General features: G+C 41.2%; 1 protein-coding gene across 4 annotated transcripts in view; it reads left to right on the forward strand.

The window, feature by feature from the left end:
* CCDC91 (coiled-coil domain containing 91) overlaps positions 1-25,187 on the forward strand; it is a 335,613-nt gene that overhangs the window by 220,755 nt on the left and 89,671 nt on the right. For 3 of the 4 annotated variants that reach the window (XM_050966037.1, XM_050966045.1, XM_050966054.1), the window contains exons 9-11: positions 2,381-2,473; positions 2,647-2,715; positions 11,157-11,333. In XM_050966037.1, coding sequence (XP_050821994.1) covers positions 2,381-2,473; positions 2,647-2,715; positions 11,157-11,333 — 339 coding nt within the window. Of the gene's footprint in view, positions 1-2,380; positions 2,474-2,646; positions 2,716-11,156; positions 11,334-11,537; positions 12,901-25,187 lie in introns of those variants that run through there. The other variant, XM_050966062.1, reaches the window with a different exon arrangement.

The raw sequence follows: 25,187 nt of genomic DNA on the forward strand, positions 1-25,187 counted from the left end.
CGACTGTAGTCAATTAACTAAGGAAGCATAAAGCAGATTGTAAAATGTTCTTCGCTTGTGGGGCAGTGTATCCAGGGGCATAGGCACTTGGACTTGCAGAAGGGGGCTTTTGGTAGAGGAGCTCAGGCCCTCCCACTCCACCGGGCTCCAGCCCAGGGCCCTGTTAGAGTGACAAAAGGGTCTGTGTCCAGGAGTGCCTTAAAGTTGCTTTCTCTGGGCCACTTCCCACCACTCTGCCATTGCCCAAAGCTCACAGTCTATACCGGAAAAGAGTGGAGGGGATCAGCTCACCACTCGGCATGTCTTTGTGGCTGGGCATGGTGTTCTCTCTCCACCTAGGAGTGGTGGTTGCATCCTCTCAGGCCTGGGCCTTCCAGCTAGGTCAATTCCAACTCTGTCCCCTTCAGGGGTAATCTATAAACAAAACTTGGGGAATCAACACAAATAAACTGGGTTAAAATGTGGAAAGAGAAAATGCCTTCCTTTTTGGGTCTTATCAGAAGCAGGTCCTACCATCCCTTGGAGAGGGACCTTCAGATAGTCGCTGATGGGGAAGATCTTGCTCTCCCTCAGGCCTTTCCTCAGCAGCTGCAAGGTAAAGATCCTATCTTTTTCCTGGCCTTCCCGCAAGTGAGCTGTTCTACTCCCTTTTACTCCTCCTCTTATCTGTACATCTCTTGCAGGTGTGGCAGGGCAGTGCTGGCTGAGCCCAGAGCAGCTCCTTAACCCCTTGTCAGCCAGGCTGGAGTTTGTATACCCCATCACACTCATAAACAAAATCTACTTATTGTTTCATTTTGAATACTGAGCCTTTGTTATTGGAAAAAATAAAACGTAATATTTTAAGATAGCCTGGCGATAATATCTGAAAATGTGACCCTGCAGTGAAAGTTAGAATACACATCATAAATCTATAAATTGCATAGGGAGGTCGTGGAATCTCTGTCATTGGAGGTTTTAAAGAACAAGTTAGAAAAATACCTCTCAGGGATGGTCCAGATAGTATGTAATCCTGTTTCTGTGCAGATGACTGGATTAGATGACCATTTGAGTCCCTTCTGGTCCTACATTTTTATGATTCTGTACATTAAATATAATCTTTGTGAATTTCACTGCTGGGACAGGTGTTCCCATTTAAATGTCTGCTTCACCCAGAAAGAACTGTTTTAAGTAAATTGACAAAGAAATGTCTTCTTGAGTGTTTGTGCTGCAGAAATTGCATTTTATTTTCTTTTGTAAAGCTGTCTGCATTTTTGTATTCTCTTCTCCAGATATAAAAATGTCTCATAAAACCATAGCAGTTTGAAAATAGATTTCACATACAGGATGGTATTAGAGAAACTCATAAATGAAGCATAGTAGATTTCATGCTATAGAAGAATACATTTTAGAATATGTAGTCAAAAGAACTATTCATGCTTAAAGGTAAGCATGTGCTTATGTGTTTGCAAGGCAAGGGCTTTATAGTCAATATATTTTAACTAGTGTGTTGTTATAAATTTATTTTATGTATTTGTTTTTGATCTTATGAAATGTTTTTACTGATACTGTACATATGATTTCAAGTTACTATAATCATCACTTAAACAGCATGTGCTAAGGTTTACTGATTTGCTAGCCAGTTGTCTTGACAAATACACATGGCATCAATACTTTCCATTAATAACTTTTAGATTCCCATCACAGCTCAGACTTTTTAAAAGGCAAACCACATCTTGTGCATGCTTTACTTGGTTTCTTGGGGGAAAAAAAACCAGATAAAAGGATTATAATTAGAAACAGTGATGACAGATTATATAAGCAGACATAAAGTACTTGATCACTTATTGTCAGCATTCACTGTCTCCTTGAAAAATGTTTTAAATTACAAGAAAATTGAAATAAAGCTGCAATTTTTGCTCTCATCTTCTGACCTTAAAACTGTATGGTGTGTAGATTGGTTGTATAGATATGAGTATTTATAGTTGCTCTCTTTCACATAGGTTTATATTCAAATTAAAGTTAGTACATCCACACTTTGTTAAATTCCACATGTGTATTTAAATGAATACTCGTTAAGTAATTTCATAGGTTTTGTAAGAATAATTTATTATTTGGGTAGCAAACCCAACTTATTAATATAATTTTTATTTTATTTTGTGTACATAAGATTGAGGAAAAATAATAATAAATTAATTTATCAGATATATCTCATGTTACTTGCAGTGCCCTTCATTACTGCTGGTATTAAGGAACTAATTTGTATGTAGTTTAACCAATTCTAGTTTTTCCACGGTCATATAAGCAAAATTCATGTCTAGTTAACAGTATTTCACCAGCTCCTTTTCCTTGTGGTACTACGAGGCTATAGTTGCAATAATTCGATTATTTTCTCTTATAGCATCAGAGACTTCTTGACATGCTGGATACAGAGAAAGAAGTGTTAGCACAAAAAGTAGAAGCAGCCTTGATCCAACAATCACAAAAACATAAGGTAATGCTTTGAATACATCAAGTGCTTGATCCTATACTACTGAAGTCAATAGGTGCTTTGCCGTTTACTTTAATGGGAGTGTGGTCAGGTTCCAAATATTTTGAGTGTTTGAACCAAATTCTATCTACTCCTCATATGCTGTATTACAACTTTATTTTACATATTGGTTGCAGGAAGCACTGGAAAAATGTTTGGAGGAACAACAGAATAGAAGTAAAGAGGCTTTAGCAGCTGCTGCTAAGGTAATTCTAGTTAAATAGTAGATATACAACATAAATTCCACGCGTTTCATTCAAGAGTGTCATATTCAGGAATTGGACTCTGATTCAAAAACTAGATCCATGAAAGTCCAGTTCCACTATATATATCACTTCAATCATGTTTAAAAGGGTCATAATTATACAAATCATGAGGACTCCTACAAGATTTAGAGGCTATCATGGAAATCTGCTAACTGCTGATGGAAAGTGTAATTTCTTATATTCTACTAATGAAACTAGCACCAGTATTAATTTGCCTTTTTCATAATGTTGAGTCCTTGGGTCATTACAGTGTAGTTATTTGTGTTATCTAAACAAAACAATCTGTTTTCATTGTCTCCAGCTGACTGCACTGGTGTTTTGTTTATTTCAAGAACAGATACCAGAGTCGTCATTGCATTTGTAAAGACGCTTAACATTGTGTTTTATTTAATATTTTACAACAGAAAGGTCATTTCCAGAAGAAAAACCTAAGTATGTGTGAGTTAATAGTCTAATACGTATCATGTATCCTTAGTAGAAAATTGTTAAAGTATTGACAACATATTTCATTCAATTAAATTTAATCAATTTAAACTGTCCTATGTGATTCAATATATATTGTTTTTAATAAAAAGTTTAAATTTCACCTTTTCTGTCTGATTTGTGTAGTGCTTTTCATTCATGAATGCCTTGGGCACAGTAAAATTATTATTTGATAAGGAAATTAGGTGATAATTTCTAGGCTATATTTGCATATCAAATATTGGTATATAATCCAGTACAAAAGTCAGGTAACATTATGTACAAAATAATTACCATACCTATCTTTTAAGACGCTCGGGAAATCTGTAACACCATATGTCAAGAAACAAACAGGCACAATTGATTTGGCCCCACTCTATTACAGGATCAAAAACATCTGGTTTTCTCCAGTGAAAACTGTGATCCACATATGTAATTTGCCATCTGGTTGACAGTGGTATACCTCTGGCTAGTTGTCAATTCTCTTGAATCTCAAGGCTGTGGAACTTAATGTTTGGGTCTGGAAGGTTAATAAGACTCTTTTGAACACCTGTGTCTTTATCCCACTCTTAGGCCACTTCTTTTTCTTCATACTTATAGGGAAAGATATATTTATTTTATCTTTAAATTATTTTAAAGTTAATAATTGGAAAAAACTGAAGTGTTATATTTAACCACAGAACAAACATGCATATGCAAGCTTCTTCCACATTACCCTACTAATGTGCCTCAACTCTGGCCTAGAGACACTGCCTCTGGTGTTGAGAGGCTTGTTTAGTCCTCATTCTTCTTCAAGTAGTATCCATATGGGTGCTCCTCCTGTAAGTGTCTCTCTGCTTGTTCCACTGTAGGTGTGTGTGTCCATCCCTCTGCTGCTGATTGGAGAAGTTTGGTAGCAGTGTCCGTCCAGCCTGTTCATGCGCTGTTCCCCGGGCTCTGCCACGAGATTAGCCAGAGTGCGTGGGCGAACCCTCCTCAGTTCATTCTCAGTCACTCCTGGCTAGAGACAGTGCTTTAGCTGTTCGTTAGCAGATTGTTAACCTCTTTAGAATTGTTACCCGTTAGCTCCATTTGAAGCTTTTCTTTTCTTCTTCATTTATCTGTTATTTGGCTGTTGCCCTTATATAAAAAAAAAAGAGGAAGGAAAGGAGAAAAGGACTTGGTTCTTTCTGCAATCCCGGTTAGGGAACCACCGTCCCCGGACAGGGCCCGGCTCCCTGGGCTTCAAGAAGTGTCTCAGTTGCAAGGAATCTATCCCAGTGACTGATGGACACTCAGTGGTACTGCTGGCCAGGAGAGAAACATATCCAATGGAAGTGTGGTTTGGTACAGCAACTGAAGTCCAGATCCAGAAAAGACAGAGAACTGAGGCTCAAAGTCCTACTCATGGAGGCAGCCCTTCAGCGGTCCTGTGGACAGTGAGAAACCTCACCACAATCTTCTACTTCAAAGGGAGGTGAGCCCAAGGAGATGGCCATGCCCCACTCACATAAGCCCTCTAAGAAAAGGACCATGAGTCTCCACAGTTAGCCCTAGTCTAGCTGAAAATGATCTCCAGCTCAATCAGTATCATCAGTATGGACGGCACCAAAGCCATCTAAATCCAGAACCCAACGCTCTCACAGTACTGTCCCAATAGAGCATACTGGGTTGCTTAAGGAACCAATGGGAACAGGAAAGGAACTCTCAGGGGAAGGCTCCTGCTGCACAGACATTGACATTGGTATCTTTTGTGGCACACCAAGCACCAACAATCTGCGTACTATCAGGTCCACATCACTGACTCCTTCAGAACAGGCACCTCAGCACTGACCACCACCACTGGTATTGACACCTTCCAGTACGCAACAGATCTTTCAATGTCTGACACACTCTATTTGCCTCTGCTCAGTAATTGGGACTCGGTTCCGAGTTCACTCGGAACTTTGGCTCTGACAACCACTTGTCATTCACCACCCTTTTCATCTTCAGATTCAGAAAGTGAGCAAGAGGACACAGTCTCCTGTTGCTCTTCTCACCCACCGTATCGTGCACACATTCACTATGGATCACACCCATATTATTCTCCTGATCCATAGCTTCCCTGGCTTTGGACAGCTGTGGAAACAACCACCGGGCTCCTTCCCACCCTCGCAATGGCTATACTGGGATCACTGTCATGCTCAAAAAGAATATGCCTCCCATAGTTGTAGTGTAGCCTATCCACAACCAAGGAGACACCCTCCTTCAGCTGCTGCTTCGAGGGTATCTGACCCCCCCCAAACAGACAAGGGGAGAGCAAGAGGCTGAAGTAGAGGAAGAAGTTACCCCTCAGGCCCATTTCTCACCACCATCACCTCATGAGATGGTGATGCCCCCTTTGCAATCAATGGCAGATGACTTTAAAATGTTTGTGGGCCTTGCACAGTGGATGGCAGAGGCACTACAGATACTACGACAGGAAATGACCAAGTCACACCACAAGCTAGTGAACATTTTACATTCTTCTGCCTTGTCCAGAGTAGCCCTCCCTGCGATGGGTTCCCCCTGGGGAGCAACCTGGAATTGGGGTACCACTGAGCCCCCCTTAACCCACCAGACTGGGATCCCTTTACACTGTACTGCTGTGACCAGCCTGCCAAGCCTTCTCCTACACTTCAGCACACATACAGGTAGGGACACACCCAGCTGCAGTACATACAAACTGCTGTGATCAGCTCTGCACGAGGCAGTTACAATTAAGGAACTGCCCAGCTGCTCAAGTGCACAGCCCCCTCTGGAGTGTAAACCCAAAATTATACCATCTTATGCTGCAAAGAGATCTGTACAGTGTAAGCTTGTGGCATTTGCCCCCTCCATCAATGTGGAGAGGAAATATACAACAGCTTTTTGTCTCAAGTTATGACTCCCACACACTGGTTTCTGATAAAACAAAAACAAATATATTAACTACAAAAGATTTTTAAGTGATTATAAGGTATACAAACAGATCAAAGCAGATTACCTAGCAAATCAACAAAAACACAATCTAAGCTTAATATACTAAAGAGATTGAATATGAGTATCAGATTCTCACCCTAAATGATGATTCAAGGAGACCTCAGAGATTCTGAAGTGGCCAGCCATGCTTGCTAACAGCTTGAAAACTCCAGGTGTTCCTTTCACAGATTAAAAAACCTGTTTAGCCTGGGTCCAGCACTTCCAAACCCAGTTCAGTCTTTGTTCCTGAGATGTTTCCCAGAGTCTCTTTTGGGCAGGGAGTTATTGAATAACCACAATGATGTTGCTCTCCTGCCTTAAATAGCTTTTGCATATGGCGGGAGCCCTTTGTCTCCAAGTTTTGTTCCCATGCCAGTCAGTGGAAAACATTGGTATTCCAAGATGGAGTCCAGTAACAGGTGACTTGGTCATATGATTCCATAGTGTCATAGCAGCCCTGAGTCAGAGGCTGTTTACTGTGTCCTCAGGAAGACCCCCTAAGTGGGAGATAAGATCCTTCTAAGGCCTGTTGTTCTCCCTAATGATTCATTAACTTGAATGGGCCCCTCCCAGCCAGCCATCTAGACTGACAATCTTTTGCTAGTGGGTGTCCCCAGATGTAAAAACATTTGTAATACAGATACATTGTCAATGTTCCTAATTTCAGATACAAAAATTATATATGCATACAAATAGGATAATCATATTCAGTAAATCATAAACCTTCCAATGATATCTCAAATGACCTATCTTGCATAAAATACATGAGAATTATCATCATATTATCACTGTGAAGACTATGGAGTGCAGTGTCACACCTCCCTATTAACAAGGCACTCATGAACTCAGCCAAAATCATATGACAGACCCCCATGTCGGTCCCACCAACGTGTAAGCGGGCTGAGAAAAAGTACTGTGTGCTGGTGAAAGACATGGAGTTTCTCTTCTCCCACCCACCTCCCAGTTGATCCTAGTGGATGCAGTCAACTCAAAGGGCTGCCAACACCAATTTAAATTCACCCCCTATGACTGGACCTGGAAGCGTCGGGATCTTTTTGGTAGGAAGACATGCTCCTTAACCTCTCTCCAGTTCTGCGTTGCAAACAGTGAAGCCTTACTGGTAAAATACAATTATCAGAATTACTTAAAACTGAACTCCTTTATTGAGCAGCTCCCAGATTCTCATAAGGAACAATTGAAGGCCAATGTCAATGAAATCCAACTGGTGGCTAAAGCATCTCTCCAGTCTGCACTTGATGCAGCTGACACAGCGGCATGTTTCATCTTGACTGCCATCGTAATGAAATGAGATTCTTGGTTTTACCTATCCAGCTGCCCAAAATGAGGTTCAAACGACTGAACAGGCTCTTCCTTTTAAAGAGACAAAACTGTTTGTGGAAAAGACTAACACCTGCCTCCACACCTTAAAAGACTCCAGGGCTACTCTTCAATCCCTCAGGATCTTCACACCTGGATTTAAGAGAAAATATAGCCTTCAACCATCATTTAAACCCCACTCATCACAATATCCTTCTCAGAGGTCATATGAACCTCAGAGGAAGAAGTCCAGGTTCCCTAGGTGGAAACCTTTGTGTTCGCAACACACTTCCTCTCAACCTTCCACCTCAAAGCAACAGTTTTGATAGGTTGGTCAAAGTGCCCATAGAAAATTCTCCTCAACATCACCTGATCCTGGAAAACCTCACCCCTCCCTTTTGGATACTATCTCACCCTATTCCGCATCACCTGAGAGTGGATAACAAGTGGTTGTTGGAGATCATTCGAGATAGATACTCCATCCATTTTACCTTCCCCATCCTTTTTCAGAGACCCTTTTCATGAGAGCCTATTAGGAGAGGAACTATAGAGCCAGTGCACATACATCTAAGAGGCATATCTACTCTCCCTACTTCCTGATACCTAAGAAAAAAGGAGATTGGAGACTCATACTAGATCTTAGAGTACTCAACAAATTTGTCAAGACTCAGAAGTTCGAGATGGTCACAATAGCAATAATTATTCCAGCGTTAGAAAAAGGAGACTGGTTCTCAGCCCTTGATCTTCAAGATGCATATTTCCACATCTCAATCGTACTGAGTCACAGATGATACCTCAGGTTTATGCTAGACCAAGAGCACTACTGGCGCTCCCCTTTGGCCTCTCATTGGTCCCCAGAGTATTCTCTAAGGTCCTTTCAGTAGTGGTGGCCCATTTACACTCCCAGGGCATCATGATTTATCCTGACCTGGATGATGGTCTTCTCAGAGCATATTCCTTTGCCAAAGTCCAACGAATCACTATACCGCACTGGATCGATTCTAGAATCTGGGCCTTCAAATCAGTGCACAAAAATCAACAGTAACTCTTGTACAGAGGCTAGAATTCGTAGGAGCTGACTTTGACTCTTCAATGCGAGGGTGCTCCTCCCACATCAGATTCCTCAGCCTCTCCATGCTTCTAGAGACAGTGCAATCCAGCCCACAAATTTCGACCAGACACTGTCTCAAATTTCTGGGGCATATGGCCGTTGGCACATTGTCTGTAGATCATGCCAGACTGCACAGGAAATGCCTTCAACCATGGTTCAGTTTACAGACCAAACAGTGACAACATAAACAAACTACTATTGATGCCCATCGAGGTCAAACAATCCTTGGATTGGTGGAAAGACCCAAAAACAACTGCATGAGAATTCCATTTGTTTTGCATTCCCCGTCATTACTTCTGACCACCAATGCATCCCTCGTAGGATGGGGCATATGTCTCGACGATCTCACACTGCAGGGCAAATGGTCTCCATCAGAAATGTGCCTTCACATTAATCTGCTTGAACTGCAAGTGGCCAGAAATGTGTGTGCTCACTTTCTCCCGCTGATCAAAGGCACACATACAAAATTCATGATGGACAATATGGCTTGCCTGTATTACATAAACCAACAAGAAGGCAACAGATCACCCTCTCTGGGCTTGGAAGAACTAAAGCTATGGAACTGGTGCATTTCCCACAATGTCACAATATCAGCAGCCTATGTACCAGAAGTGCACAACATGACAGTGGATAGTTTAACCACAAATTACCACATGACCCCAAATGGGAGATTTGATGATACTCCACGACGCATTCTGACAATGGGGGCCACAAACAATAAACTTGTTAGCCACTTACCAGAACAAAAAATGTCCACAGTACTGCTCCAGAGCAGGGATTGGATGCACATCATGGAAGACACTCTCTTCCTCTTGTGGGACAAGGGCTTTCTTCACCCCTTTCCCTCTGTTACTGAAAGTTCTCTTGAAAATAAAGAAAAAGCAAACATCATACTGATTGCTCTCACCTGTCCCAGAAAGACATGATATCCTTACCTGTCACAACTGGAGCTATGCCCACCAATGACTCTTCCAATCACTCCTTATCTTCTATCACAGAATGAGAGGCGCACTCACCATCTCAACCTGAGAATACTGCAGATCTGAGGACATTCAGAAAGTGTTACTTCATAGTAGAAAAGTAGCTACCTGTTGTACCCACCTACCAGACGGAGACCAGATTTCAAATCTGGTGCCAGCGCTAAGATGTTACCCTACATATAGCCCCCCTACTTGTAATCCTAGATTATCTGTTGACTCAAGAAATCGGGACTCTCTATTTACTTGCTAAAAGTACACTTAACAGCAGTTGTGACCTTCTACCAGCAGATAGAAGGGTACTCAATTTTTCCCACCTGACTACAAAGAGGTTTCTCAAAGACATAGTTAATGTGTTTCCTCAACCCAGGCATCCTTCCCCCACAATGGGATCTCAACCTAGTGTTCAAATGGTAATCTGGTCAGTCCTTTTAACCCATGGCCTCTTGTTCTTTAACTCACTCTTCCATGAGAACAGCATTCCTGATCGCCGTCACCTCTGCAAGAAAGAAAAAGGAGATAGCAGCTCTGACAGAGCATTCACCCTTCACAGTGTTCTTCCCTGGCAAAGTCACGCTTAGACTGCATCTGAAGTTCACCCCCAAGTGGCTTCCACATTTCACATGAACCAAATCATTCACCTTCCGACCGTTTATCCCAAACTTTATCAGGATAATAGGGAAGCCATCCTCCATATACCCGATGTGAGGACAGGGCAAGAATTTTTAGAAAACCTCTGAGACTCTCCATTGCAGATAGGTTAAAAGGCACATTGATTTCAGCTCAAAGACTCTCCAAATGGATATCTAACCATATCAAACTACGATGCCCAATTCACAGTGCAACACTCCCATCTTCAATATGCACTCATTCTATGAGATTGGTCTCCTTGGCAGTCGCCTTCTCCAAGGTTATTCCTATATCAGAAATCTACAGAGCAGCTACCTGGGCATCTGCACATACCTTCACAGAACACTATGCCACCCCGGGGGACTCTACCGTAGATGACAGTTTCAGTATTATCACAGACTCAACTCCGAAGCCCCAACCTCCGGTGGGGAGCACTGCTCAGAAGTCACCTACAGCAGAACACCTATAGAGACACTACTCAAAGAAGAGGAAGTTACTCACCTTGTGCAGTAATGATGGTTCTTTGAGATGTGTCTCCCTGTGGGTGCTCGTCCCCACCCTCCTCCCCTCTGTTTCTGAGTTTCTTGTCATTGACTCTGTGGTAGAGAAGGAACTGAGAAGGGTTTACCTGTGCACGCTGGCTAGCTTCATGGCAGAGCACAGGAAGTAGCGCATGCGCAGGCTGAATGGAAACTGCTACCAAAGTTCTCCAATCAGCAACTCATTTTTTATTAACTAACAAATAGCCATGGTAATATTTTGGGGGGCATTACAGTCCGAGGCCCAGATATGCACTAGTGATATAGAAGTAAAAATATCTGTTCTTATATAGTGTAAGCCTGCCAATCCTTCTAAATGAAGTTATTCTAATTGATTCAGGCATTCAATATTTTTTGTCATACACTTTTGCTTTATTTGTTTCAAAGATTGAAAAAGAAGTAATGCAAGAGGCCATTTTAAAAGCAGTCGAAGAGGAAAGGAGAAACATGGAGAAAATTCATGCAAAAGAAAGAGAAATATGGCAGGCCGAATGTGACAAATACAAAGAAAAGATTGCTCAGGCTGTTCAGGAGGCTGTGCAAGAGCAAAGAAAAACCAGTCAAGTGAGTACATTTTACCTTTTCATAGAGCTGTTGGTTTTTTATTGTTTCAAAAGCCATGTTTAAACTTCTCTGAATGACTACATAAGGTTTAGTTAGATCCTGTAAAAATGTAAACATTCAGTTTTTATCAGAACATGTAAAGGGTTCTAGGCACTTTAACAGCATATTAATTACCATAAATATGTCTGTCTTTTGTATTCTCAGGACATGAAGTATCTTTTATTTATACTTAGAATTCAACATCAAAAGTCTTTCTTTTACAATGGATTAGAATTCCAGTGTCTCGTTATTTATACACCAATTATTCTAAGATACCATGTAGAATGAAGACAGAGAAAGCAATGGATGGATGAAAAAAACTGTGAATAGTGAGACTTTTCTAGAGAAATTCTTAAGAGATATTAATGCTCTGATGAGTGTTGAGTATGCATTACTTATACAAGTTGAAACAGAGTCTTTCCCAACTGTGCTTTAAAGGAGATAATAGCAACTACAAATTAAATATGTTGCAATAATGGTTATACATTCTTCCAAAATCCATGTTGTCTCATCCATTATAACAAACTCTTTTTTTCAGTAAGCAGCCAAGAAATCTACTGGATTTTTGGCATCCTATTTTAATATTGGTCCAAAATGTCCAAAGAATAGCTTTGAGCAAAATGAATTTAATTCAGATGTTGAATTTCTAACTTTTTAGCATGATTTTGTAAATCCTACATAAGCAAAAACAAAAACATTAGCTTTTAAAGTGTGATAGACATACTTAGCAAGTCACAGCAAGTCTACAGATCATATGTTAAGAAACAGGCTGCATTTTCCCTACATACATTCTTCTCCTTCAGTTTAACTGGATACCATATTCTTCTTCTTTTCCTGCCCTAAAGTTGTGCAAAGTTATGTGCTATGCTATTAAATAAACTGGTAAATAAAGTGATTCCTGTATTATATGTACGTAATTTGTATGTGTTTGGATAAACAACACTAGTAAATAAGATATCACTATAATTAAATTCTGGAAGTCAAACGAAAATATTTTTCCCGCTGAACTAATCTGGGTGTGTCACACATAAATTGACAGTTTATAATCAGTAAATGTTGGATGGAGCTTTAGTTTATCATATTGGTAAACTGAAAGTCAAGTGGTAGATCTGGCACAACTTGCACATTACCTGCTAGGACAGCCAATTAGTCTGCTAACATTATGTGTCTGAGTACAGGCTTCCGAAGCAGAACCATATTTGATATTAAAATTATTCCATCATTATGCTTTATTTTTTCGGCAGATACAAACTAAGTTTTATTTCCTTGCAATTGCTGTTTACAAAGGATATAAGTAATTTCAAAGATAGTAAAAAGTAAAAAAACACACAATCTGTGAGCACCTAGATTAGAGGTGGGCAAACTACGGCCTGCGGGCCACATCCAGCCTGGCCTCTGAGCTCCTGGCCCTGGAGACTAGCTCCTGGCTCCTGCCCCGCTGCCCCCTCTCCCCTGCAGCCTCAGCTCACTGTGCTGCCAGCACAATGCTCTGGGTGGCCGGGCCGGGCAGTGCAGCTGCAGAGCCACGGCCTGACCCAGTGCTCTGGGCGGCCCTCCAGGCAGCATGGTAAGAGGGCAGGGGAGTTCGGGGTGGTGGTCAAGGGGTGGGAGTGTAGATAGGGGTGGGGTGGTCAGAGGGCGGGGAAGATTAGTGGTTGAATGGGGGCAGGACTCCTGGGGGGGGCAGTCGGGAAAGAGAGGGGGGATTGGATGGGCTGGCGGGGGGCAGTAGGAGTGATCTGGGAGTGGACAGGGAGCCAGCAATGATGGATGAGGTAGGAGTCCCTGGGGGGCTGTCAGGGGGCGAGAAGCAGCGGGGGTCGGATAGGGATTGGGGGCTGGGCCATGCCTGGTTATTTGGAGAGGCACAGCCTCCCCTAACCGGCCCTCCGTTCAATTTTGGACACCTGATGTGCCCCTCAGGCCAAAAGTTTGTCCGCCCCGACCTAGATAGAGAAATTATGACAACTGGCATATGATTTAATTGTTTACACTCTGTTATAAAGTAAGGGCATCCTTAAATCTTTTCAATATAGAGAGAATATTTATATTGAATGTTGCTTCACATGCTTCCGTCCTCATTGATTTGGAATCATCACCTCCAGGCTTGATTTTATTATTATGCTTTATATCCTGGAAAGAAACTGCTGAGCTTGATAAAATAAACAAAAAAATCACCTCTATTTGGTTACAGGCTGCTCAGAGTATAGTACCAAAGCACTCTGCCTCTTTTCATTCGTAATGAACACTGGGTCAATTCAAAGTTTTAGTCCTTCTCTTCAAAGCCTACCAAGAATTCATCTAAGTTATCTTAGATACTGCCTCATTTGGTATGATGTTGACTTCCCCAAGGAGCTACCTTCCTTTGGAACAATGGAACTGTCAGCCTCAAGAGTGAGACTTGTAAGTGGAGGAGACAGAACTTTCTCTCTGCCTGGCACATATATCTAGAACTCAATACTAGGAAAGACCAGCATGAATATCACTGACAAACCCACTTCTTTTGCTTATCTTTCTGAAATTAACAGCAAGGGGAAGAAATAACATATCCTATCTGTTGAGAAATACAAATATATTTGAATACACTTTTTCATAAATTTGGAAGGTGTTCAAATATCCTGGTGGTGAATGTGATATGAAAAACCTAGATACATATAGCCATAGAGATTTTTATTGTGTTTAATATGAATAAATGGTCCAAGCTGCAAACTACAACAAAGAAGAGAAATGAAGCATGTCAGTTAAGAAGGTGAAGCATTTCTGCTCTAGCACAATAGTCTGCCACTCTAGATATCGCCTGTATTTAAGGTGAGTAGCAATGAGACTCCATGGCATGGAAGCGTGACCCTAGCAGTGATGACTGAAAACAACGCAAGAAGCTGAAGACATTTGTAAATCTCCCAAACTTCCCATGGGATAGAAATCCACCTAAAAGTAGAGAATGGCTGAAACACATTTTGGTGTCAGAAAGTTAACCCAGAGCAAGACAATAGAAACAAAAACCCAGAAAATTCCACAGCTAGCCATGAAGACAAAGGAGATTGTGCAGTTGGGTGTAAACACAAGATTAACAGTGGAAAAACAGGAATTCCGTTTTATCTTAAAACTGCCCAGGACCAAGAAAAAAAAACTTCAGTCAGTGCCAGGCAAGTTAAAAGCTGAGAAGATATAAACAAATGTGAAATGCTTAGAAGCAAAAATGATTAACTAGAATGTCTGGCAAAGGAAAAGAACCTTGTCATAAGACATTTCTGAAACATGTTTGAATGCTCCAAAAAACAATGGGATATTGTAGTACTGGAATAGAAACTACACAAGAAAGGTGTATTAGATTGTATATGGGGGAGAGTAGCTCTATGCAATATCTGTTAAATTCCAGAAAATCTAATGAAGTAAAATTTGAGTGGTGAGGATCATACAGTATGGATATAAACCTCAAGTCTTAAGAGTGCAACTATGTTGGTAAAGTTGTACTACTGGCTTCAGGAAAAAATATACCACGGCCCTGGATTCTTGTGTCTGTCCTTCTTTGTTTTGAGTGGGGAACTGAAGATTAAATAGTTTATTACATAGGAAATCCAAAAGTTGTTGTTTTGAAAGTATGTGAAGTATTGTATTCAGAGAAAGTTGCAAAACTTCGAAGAATTCATGAAAACCTAAAATAAAGTCAGTCAATTACTGTATTTATTCAAACTGCTAATTTTCACTTAAAGAAGAGCTCTGTCTTGCTCAAAAGCTTATCCCTTCCACCAGCAGAAGTAGATTCAATAAAAGATATTGCCTCACCCACCTCACTTGTCTCCCTCATATCCTAAAGCCAAACTCAGCTACAACGTCACTGCAGTTTTCACATAGAAATAATAAAACACTTAGGATTCCAGTTCTGCTGAACTCAAGATAGTTATGTCCAAAGCTGACTGTGAAGAATTACAAAGGGATCTCACAAAATGGGGTGAATTGGCAACAGAATGGCAGATGAAATTCAATGCTGATAAGTGCAAAGTAATGCACATTGGAAAACATAATCCCAATTATAGATACAAAATGATAGGGTCTAAATTAGCTGTTACCACTCAAGAAAGAGATTTTGGAGTCATTGTGGATAGTTCTCTGGAAGAAATCTACTCAATATCCATTGGCAATCAAAAAAGCTAACAATGTTAGACACCATTAGAAAAGGAATATATAATATAACAGAAAATATCAAAATGCCATTATGTAAACCCATGGTATGCCCACACCTTGAATACGGCATGCAGTTCTGGTGGCCACATTTTAAAAAAGATATATTAGAATTGGGAATAAAAAATACAGAAAAAGATAGCAAAAATTTATTACTGTATGGAACAGCTTCCATGTTAGGACTGATTTTAAGAGACTGAGATTGTTCAATTTAGAAAAGAGATGACGAAAGTGGGATATCATAGAGCAGTGTTTCCCACTGATGGTCCGTGAAAGGGTTTCAAGGGGTATGCTAGCAAGGGGGCCAGTGGCCGGGACCCCAGACCCTCAGCGGGCTGAGCATCTTAGCCCGCTGCTGGTCTGAGGTTCCGTCCGTCGGCTCTTGCCAGCTGGGTCCCGGGCACCGGCCTCACTCAGCCTGCTGCCGTTCACCCAGGCCGACAGCAGGCTGAGCAGGGCCAGCGGACAGAACCCCAGACCCACAGCGAGCTGAGCGGCTCAGCCAGCTGCCTGCCCAGGGTTCTGTCTGCTGGTCCCACTCAGTCCTCTGCCGGCCGGGGTCCTGTTCACCCAGGCCAGCAGCTGGCGACTAGGACCCTCAGTGGCAAGAAGCTGGCAGCAGGCTGAGCGGGGCCAGTGGACAGAATATCAGACCCGCGGCGGGCTGAACAACTCAGCCCAGTGTCGGCCCGGGGTTCCATCTGCCGGCTCCTGCCAGCCGGGGTCCTGGCCGCCAGTCCCACTCAGCCCGCTGCCTGTCGAGGGTCCCAATCACCCTGGCTGGCAGCGGACTGAGCTGGGCTAGCGGCTGGGACCCCAGCTGGCAGCAGCATGCCAGTAAAAATCAGTTGGCCTGCCAACGCAAACTGTGCATGCGGTGTTACTGCGGCTCAGGCAATACACGTGCCGTCGTGGCATGCGCAGAAGTCCTACTGATGGATAAAAGTGAATAACTAATTTCTTTTGTTGTTTTGTTAAACCCATTTACAATGGATCGCTCGCTAAAAACGGGAAGTTTGAAATGTACAAAAAAAAATTCTTAAGGAAATACGAATGTTAGTGATAATTATGTTGAAAAATGCAGTGATATGGTTACATTAGACAATTGTGATGACAAAATTAGTGAACCATGTGAACCATCTGCAAGCTTATTGAACTTAGCTGCAAAGAAAACCAAAAAAGCCTGCAAATATTTTGAAGAATATCTTAAACTGGGATTTTCGTGGACTGGCGATGAGGTGGAGCCTGTTCCACTACGTGTGATTTGTTATGAGACTCTCACAAATGAAAGTATGAAACCATCCAACCTAAAATGCCATTTTGATAGCAAACATAAAGAATACGAGGGAAAACCTGTTGAATTCTTTGAAAATAGGCACAAAGATCTCCAAAAGTCCCAGAAAACAATTCATAATGTGACGAGAGATGAAAATATGAAAGCGTTGGAAGCTTCATATAGTGTGGCATACTTAATTGCAAAGTCTGGAGCTGCTGAAGTGATTGGCGAGACATTAGTAAAACCTGCAGCCAAAGTAATGGTGCAGGTAGGTGATGACTGGAGACAAGGCTAGCAAAGCTATAGATCGTGTTCCCCTCTCAAATAACACTGTTCATCGTAGAATCACAGATATGGCTGAAAATGTAAAGCAGTAATTATTGTCAAGAGTACAAAAGAGTCGCTACTGTGCACTGCAAGCGGATGAATCCACTGATGTTGTGATTTTAGCTAATCTTTTGTTGTTTGTCAAATACGAGCTGAATAACGAAGTCCACAATGATATTTTGTTCTGCCAACCTATGCCAACACATACAACTGGAGAAGCTATTTTTAAAGTTATTGATGACTTTATCAAAAACAGTGACTTGGATTGGAGTTGTTGTGTTGGAATAAGCACGGATGACACCAGAGCCATGATTGGTTTGAAGAAAGGAGTTGTTGCATGTATTCAAGCTGTTGTGACAGAAGCAAAATCGACTCATTGCATTCACAGGGAAGGACTCGCCACCCAGAACATGCAGGCAGATCTAAAGCAAGTACCGGATGAAGCTGTGAAAAATAATCAGTTTTGTGAAAGGCCACCCTCTGAACGCCTGGCTGTTTTCTTAGCTTTGTGATGAGATGGGCAGTGATTACACACAACTCCTATTTCACACTGAAGTGTGTTGGCTTTTGCATGGAAAAGTTCTGTCTGAATCGCCTGTTTGAGCTGTGAGAAGAACTGCAAGTTTTTTTAGATGAAATCTTTAACCGGCAAGACAGTATACACAATTGGAAATGGCTATGCAGACTAGCATATATTGCAGATATCTTTGCTCATTTAAACAACCTCAATCTCTCCTTGCAAAGGAAATTCATATCCATATTCCATGTTCAAGAAAAAGTGAGCACCATGGTCCTAAAATTGAAACTATGGCATAAATGTCTTAGTCGTGAACTGGATTCCTTTCCATCTCTTCATGACTTAATAATAAACTCGACTAACGAACTTGATAGTGATGTGTTGCAAACCATGAAGCAGCATTTGGAAAGCTTGCAGAAAGATCTCTAAGTATTTCCCTGAACTGGACGGCACCTTTGAATGGATAAGGAAGGAACCCTTTTATCATCAATGTTCAAACATTGCCAAATAACCTCTCTGCTTCAGAAGAAGAACAGCTCTTGGAGCTGGCTTCAGATAGCTTCCTGAAAACCAAAATTTGAGCAAAATACACTGACGTCATTTTGGTTGAGGGTTAGCTCTGAATATCCAACTCTGTCGGACAAAGCTGTCAAGTGTCTTCTGCCTTTTTCCACCTTATATTTGTGCAAGATCAGATTCTCTGCACTAGTTGGCATCAAAACAAAAAAATTAAATCATCTTATTGACGTGGAACCCATCTTCGTCTTAAGATCACAAACATCGATCCAGATATCCTCGCGATATTGTGTGGTCAAAAGCAGTTGCATCCCTTGCACAGAATAGTTTGGTTTGTACTGAACATTTTTCAATACCGAAATAGTAAGTATTAAAACTAGTGCTTTCTCCACTAACCTAACCAAACCAGCATATTTTAATTTCAGAATGATACAAATTCACCGTGTGTGTGTGTGCGCGTGTATATATATATGTGCGTGTGTGTGTGTGTGTGTGTGTGTGTGTGTGTATATATATATATATATATATACACACACACACGCTGTTCTGCCAGACTGTTGTTTGGTTTCTATTTTTTTAATTATTTCTAGTACTATTTCTATATATAACTATTCTTTCTATTAAAAGTTTTGTTTCAACTGTATGCAATATAATTTTGTATTTATTTCTAATAAACATTTAATCCAGAGTTAAACGAATAAAATGTGGCTACCCCTCCTCTCCCAAATCATCGGAGAAGGGGTATGCCAGTAAGACAAATGTCTCAAAAGGGGTACACAAGTATTGTAAGTTTGGGAAACACTGTCATAGAGGTCTGTAAAGCCGTGAATGGTGTGGGGAAAGTGAATAGTGAAATGGTGTTTACCCCTTCATGTAACACAAGAATGAGGGTTCACCCAATGAACTTAATAGGCAGCAAGTTTAAAACAAACATAAAGAAGTACTTCTTCCCACAAGCAGAGTGAACCTTTGGAACTTATTGCCATAGTATGTTGTGGAGGCCAAAGGTATAACTGGGTTCAAAAAAGAATTAGGTCAATTTGTGGAGGATGGGTCCTCAGTGTCTAGTAGCCAGGATGATCAGGTAGCTGACCCCATGCAATGGGTGTCTGTAAACAGACTTGCAGAAGGTGGGACTGGACAACAAGATGGATCATTCAATAATGGCTCTGTTCTATTTATTCCCTCTGAAGCATCTGGAAACCAGATCCTGTCAGAAGACAGGATGCTGGTCTAAATGGACCATTGATCTGACCCAGTATGATCATTCTTATGTTCTTATGCTGAATCATCTAGTATGAATTCTCACTTTAGTTTCTAAGCAGGTTACCTAAAAGAAAACAAAAGTGTACATTTATTGAATGGTAATGCCAGAAAGGGACATAGGATTGGCAGGGACCTCATCAAGACTAGTCCCCTGCTATCACAGGCAACACCATCAAATGATCCATTAATAAAGTAATCTTTTTGTAGAGTCATAAAGAAAGTTTTGTGTGGGTTTTTAAATAAATTTACACAAATTGAACACCCACTGAATAAAAGCAAATTTATTTAACACAACTGACTTACATTAAATTGTTACTCTCCATGTTTCAGACCTCGAGAGAAGTGTAGAGTCTGTAGTTGAAATCAGAGTCTGCTTCTCAGTTTATATGGCGTTTTTTAATATATATATTCTTGTCAGCTAATAGCTCTGACAGCAGTCTCGGAAGCTGATTGGGGTGATGAGCATCATTTGGTGTCCAAATAAAAAATAGTAAATTAAAGTAAAAGTTCTCCACACGTAAGTCAACTATTAAAATGTAACCTGGTTTCAACATGATAGAGGACCTTTCTGGGGAGGGTGAGTACCATTAAAACATCATCAACACTCCCTTTGTTTTCATGAACACATTCACTTGGGCAACTGAGATTTTTATATTAAACTGGAGATACTGTACCTTGAGGCCTCGTAAGTCTGACAGGGATAAATGAGATATATTACATCACCAAGGGAATGTCAGGCTTTTTCTGTAATAGTATCTCAAGAGGTTGTAAGGTATTAGTAAGTCCAAGAGACTGTTTGTTTCCTTTTAGTAAAGTATCCTGAGATTTTCAGTTTTCAAACATGTGTTATCCAGGTGGATAATCAGATTTATGAAAGAGACCTGTTTTATTCAGGAGAGAGTTTCTCTGTATTCTTTTTATTTTTGGAATGCAGTATGGGAAGAAGACGCTCTACTTCCTAAAATAAGTAGAGTCTTGATTACAGAGATACTGTAGTGTTTGCACAGTGGCCTCATGGTCTTTGTACCACACATTGAAAATTCATTATGGGTGAGGAAGTCCATATGCTCAGTAGGCTAGATGTATGCTGGCCTAACTCCAGTATTTTTGTTCTATTTTTGGTACACTATATGCATCTTACACTGGCAACTTCCATGCAAACAGGGTTTACTATATTTCTAGTAGATGTCAATGCAGAAGAGAATACCTAAAGGAACAGGAAAACTATCCCACTGCAATTTGATTCAAAATTACATTTTTTAAATACAAAATAAATGGGGATGTTGTGGAGCCTATGGTAGTTAAAATGGATTGAAACTGGAGAGGGAGCTCTCACCACACAATTCAATAGTGTAATGAAGCTGTGGGGAGGTTGTTTCTCCCCAAGCCAGGAAGAAGATGGGGAGTATCCCTCTGTGTCTATCAGAGGTCTACCTGCTCCCCTATCCTTGAAACTTTGGAAGACCAGAAAAAATATGGGGACATAGGAAGAGGCTATCCAAAATATTTTGGATAAAGTACGGAGGATGTGACAGTCTTTTAGCAGGTAGTTCGTAATGTAAGCAAAGTAATGCCATGAATTTACAAATTTGCAAACCTAATTACAAGCAAGGTGGGCATAGAAACTTCAGATATTAAGACTTGAAAAACATGAGAAATAGACGAAACAATTGAGCAAAATTTTTCTTGCACCAATAAAAGACAGTAGTGAAGAAATTAATAGAAATAAAATTGAAGTTGAAGCCCTGGAAAGTCAGGTATACATTATAGTTTCAGCTGAGTAGCCCTCCCAGAGAGCTGAAGGCAAAGTATCTCCTCCTATCATTTTCTAAAATTTTAGGTCGAATTTGCAATACTGCATTGTGGATAATTCACAGTAGTTTGCCCTGAATATTAAGGGAAAGAACCTAAATCTGCCACATCCATATTCCTCACAGTAGGTAATTTAGGGACAAGAAGAGAGTTTTGATGTCTGCAAATAAATAAAAGAACCAACATAAAATTTGCTTCCTCTTGGACATGAGCAAAAGGACCAAAATGCAAAGATCATAGCACTGGGAAAGTATTTCAGGAAAGTTGAGGCTGCAGTATTTCACTCAGCCAAGCCATAAGTGAGATATACTGAGATATACGAAGAAAATATATTTTGGAACACACATTTAGCCAAATAACTTATGGAAAAAATGTGAACTTCTCTGTAGTCTCTCCCCAGTAAACCTCTGAGCAATCAAGACAACTGAATATGTTCAGATTACTGAGGGTTCGTGTAGTGTAGCTCCTTACAGAACTATGCTTTATAATTTATTTTTTTGGAAAGTCCCATGTAATTTTATTGGCAAACCAGTAAATGTCTTAGTGGTTGAAACAACTTGATTAATTAGAAATTCTTAAGATGGTACTCCCTGTGCTGGAAAGTATTTCATCAGTTTATGAATACCAGTGTGATATTGTTGCTCAGAAGGTAAAACTAAATGGCTAGGACATACAGTACTTAGTCCTGGAAAATGAGCGGCTTCCTCCCTGCTGCTAGATGTTGTTTGTTTGGTTGGTTTGTTTTGTTTTTTTAAATTGGTCTTTATATTTGTGCTTGAGGGAGTGCGTCTTTCAAAGGACTTGGCAAGCCAGAATCAATTTTGGACTGAATCTCTGGAAGGACCTCTACTCCCCTCCCCAACCTTGCATCCAATATAAATGAATGAAGGCTATACATTGAAATGCATAGAGAACTGAACATGGACTAAAAGAGCACTTTTTTTTTTCCTTTTTTGTTGTTTGTCTGCTATAAATGTTTTGACTGAATGGTAATATTAGTCTTGTCATATTTTTCCTCAAAGCCCTACATGTGGATAAGGTTGAGAAAACTATAAATTAAAAGTTTGTCCAAAAATTATTATGGATTTATTAATCAGATTTCCAGTCTTGTTTGTTACAAACACAGGGCTTTTTCTGATCCCTAGATTTAAAATAGCTCAGTTTCGCCCATCTCTTCCCATTTTCTTTATTGCTCAGGATCAGTAGGTCTCTATAGGAGATTAAGGAAGCTAATATGAGGGAGAGGAAAATGTGTGGGTGTCGCTCTTTTCTTTTTTATTGCCAAATATAACTGCTGTCGCAGGTAGTTCTCCATCGAGAATTGCTTCTGCACAGCCCCCCACTCTTAGGAGTTCATTCACTGGCACGACAGTTCCAAAAATCGTTGCGAAATCAGCAACTATTGAGTGTGTAGCTCAGTACAGACTCACCCCTGCGGCACCTCCTACTGGTCTTCATCAGGAATTAGCACTTCGACCCAGGAGTGCCCTCTTCAGGTGGGTGATCTGCTTGTCGTTGGCCCCCATGTCCCTCCCAGGATCCCGGTGCCCTTATCTCAGGGTTCTACCCAGTCTTTTTCTGGGTTTCCCCACCCCAGGGGAACCCTCACCCCCATTCCCATGTCGCCTCAGTCGTGGCTACTGCCAGCCTCCGTTTAGCCCCCGCTCCCTGGGGCGGACTGCAGTCTATCAGCCAATCATCACAAGCAACAAGGGGTTTGGACTGGCTTCCTTTACCCACTCTCCAGCTGCCCCCCTGCAAGCTCACTACCTAGGAGGCCTAGAACTAGGCCCTGCAGCCTGGGGAGTTGCCAGCCTAGGGCTTTCCAGCTCCTAAGGCCTTTCCCCAGCCCTGCCTCCCTCTAGATCCCCTGGGTATTTTCCCAGCAGCCAGGCCTGTCTCCCTCTGGCTTCTCTGGCCTTTTTATAAGGCCTAGTTGCTTAGTTTGGGGCATGGCCCCAGCTGCAGCCACTTCCCCCAATCAGCTGGTGTTTTACGTCCTTGCCCAACCCCAGTCCTCTGCAGGGCTTTTCCAACCCCTTCCGGGCTGGAGCATGTGTTCACCCCCATTACAGGGTCCAAGTGCACTCACTCACTCTCAGATCTTGACATTCGGTATGAATTTCACACTGTAAAACCATGTAAGTCTGCTCTCGCTTCCTTTCATTTTGTTGTAGGCAGCAGTTTTTTGAGCCATTATGGCATCTTTTTGTACTCTTCTCCACAGTATTTGTTAGATGCAGTAGGTTTTCAGTAGTCACTCCTTAGTTTTAAGATTTTTTGAAAAAATATTCAAGTATATAGCATTGTTTTATGATAGGCCTGCATCACTGTGTGTCTTGTTGTTCAAGTCCACAATCATATGGATCTAGACAAGTAGTTCTGGCTTTTGGAAGCGTTTCCTAGCAAAATGGGATGTCAGTGATAGACCACTACTCACTTCATAAAGTGCTTGAGAAGAGCTCTCTCTTCAAGGGACATCTCCACTTTCTACTGGCTTTAAACTTTAGCCCACTTTGACTGGGAGAGTTTACTGATATGTCAACTAATAAAGGATGTCTTACAAATCCATCCAGCGTTTATTACACTGCAGTCTTTAGTTACATCCTGTCTGGACCTAGGTACTCCAAACTGGTTCCCCCACTATATTTTTAATCTTTAACTATTCCTGAGTCTTCATCTAAGGTTTATTACTGCCATTCTGCCTTCCAGGATTGGGCCGGCACAGAGATGATTCCCAAAGAAGAAGGAAAAATTACTCACTTGAAACTGAAGTTGTCAAAGTACGCTGCCTGTACAGTTCCACACTCACTGCCTTCCTCCATTGTTTATTTTGTTTTGTTCATGATTCTTGGATTGTATTTAAAAAAAGAAACATACAAATTACCTGAGGGCTTTGACCTAAGTATAGTTTTACAACAAATGTTCAGAGCCCGGAGGAAATTTGGACATGGCTGCAATAGATACTGCCTTCTAGATGGATCTAGAGCTTACAACACCTGTGTGTGTGTGCGCAGAGGCCACATACTATTTTCCGGTGAATAAGCTGCCAGCCTTCTTTCTTATTATCTTTTTCCAATCCATTGGTTCTTGCTGCTCAAAAAAGGAAGAAGAATAAAGAAAGGAAAAGCAGATTAAATGGCATAGGCTTTTGAACTGTATCCCAGATGCGGGGACAAATATACTCTCCATCATATCAGTTGGACTTTTACTCTAGGTTTCTAAGGACACAGAACTGGGCCCTTCATATGGTGGTGGTGGTAGACTTTTTGTGAACTCTTTGATAATTATCTGTCAGGATAAAGAGAGGTTTGCACTGGATGGAAACAAAACTCCACTATTACTATGCTTTTCTTATTATAAGTGTAGGCCAAATCCTGAGGTGGTTACACTTTTTATTTTCTACTTCCTCTAGTTAAATTCTCATGGAGGTCAATGGGAGTTTGGTGTGAGAAATAACTGAGTATAAGCTGACCTACAACTTCAAAATAGCTGCATGCAGAGATCACCAACAGGAGAGTTTTGGAGATCATAACTGCAGACTCTGTGCTTAGAGATTGTGGAACTCGGCAAGTGGTGTGTTTGGGCCATCTTTGGTTGTTTCTTTGCTTGCTCTCTGTGTACATGTGCCCCTGAGTAAGCAGCTAAGACAGGTATGTTATTGGTGCCTTGGTAAAGACTACGAGGTTGTGACCCATTAGAGCTTTGATCAGCCCTGCCATTAGAAGTCTCTGGGTGGTAAATTGCTCTCTGGTGGTGAGCTGAGTTTATCAGGGGGACTTGGTCTAAAAAGTAACTTGCCAGGTGAACTCAAGAGCTGCAAACAGAGGCAAATAACAGAAGAGTTTGGAGAGAGAGAGAGAGAGGCTTTCCTTTCGGATTTAGCCAGAGTTGAAACAGTGGAGGTAACTGCACCAGA

Source organism: Gopherus flavomarginatus, chromosome 1 (genome assembly GCF_025201925.1).
Source record: "Gopherus flavomarginatus isolate rGopFla2 chromosome 1, rGopFla2.mat.asm, whole genome shotgun sequence".
Lineage (NCBI taxonomy): Eukaryota > Metazoa > Chordata > Testudines > Testudinidae > Gopherus > Gopherus flavomarginatus.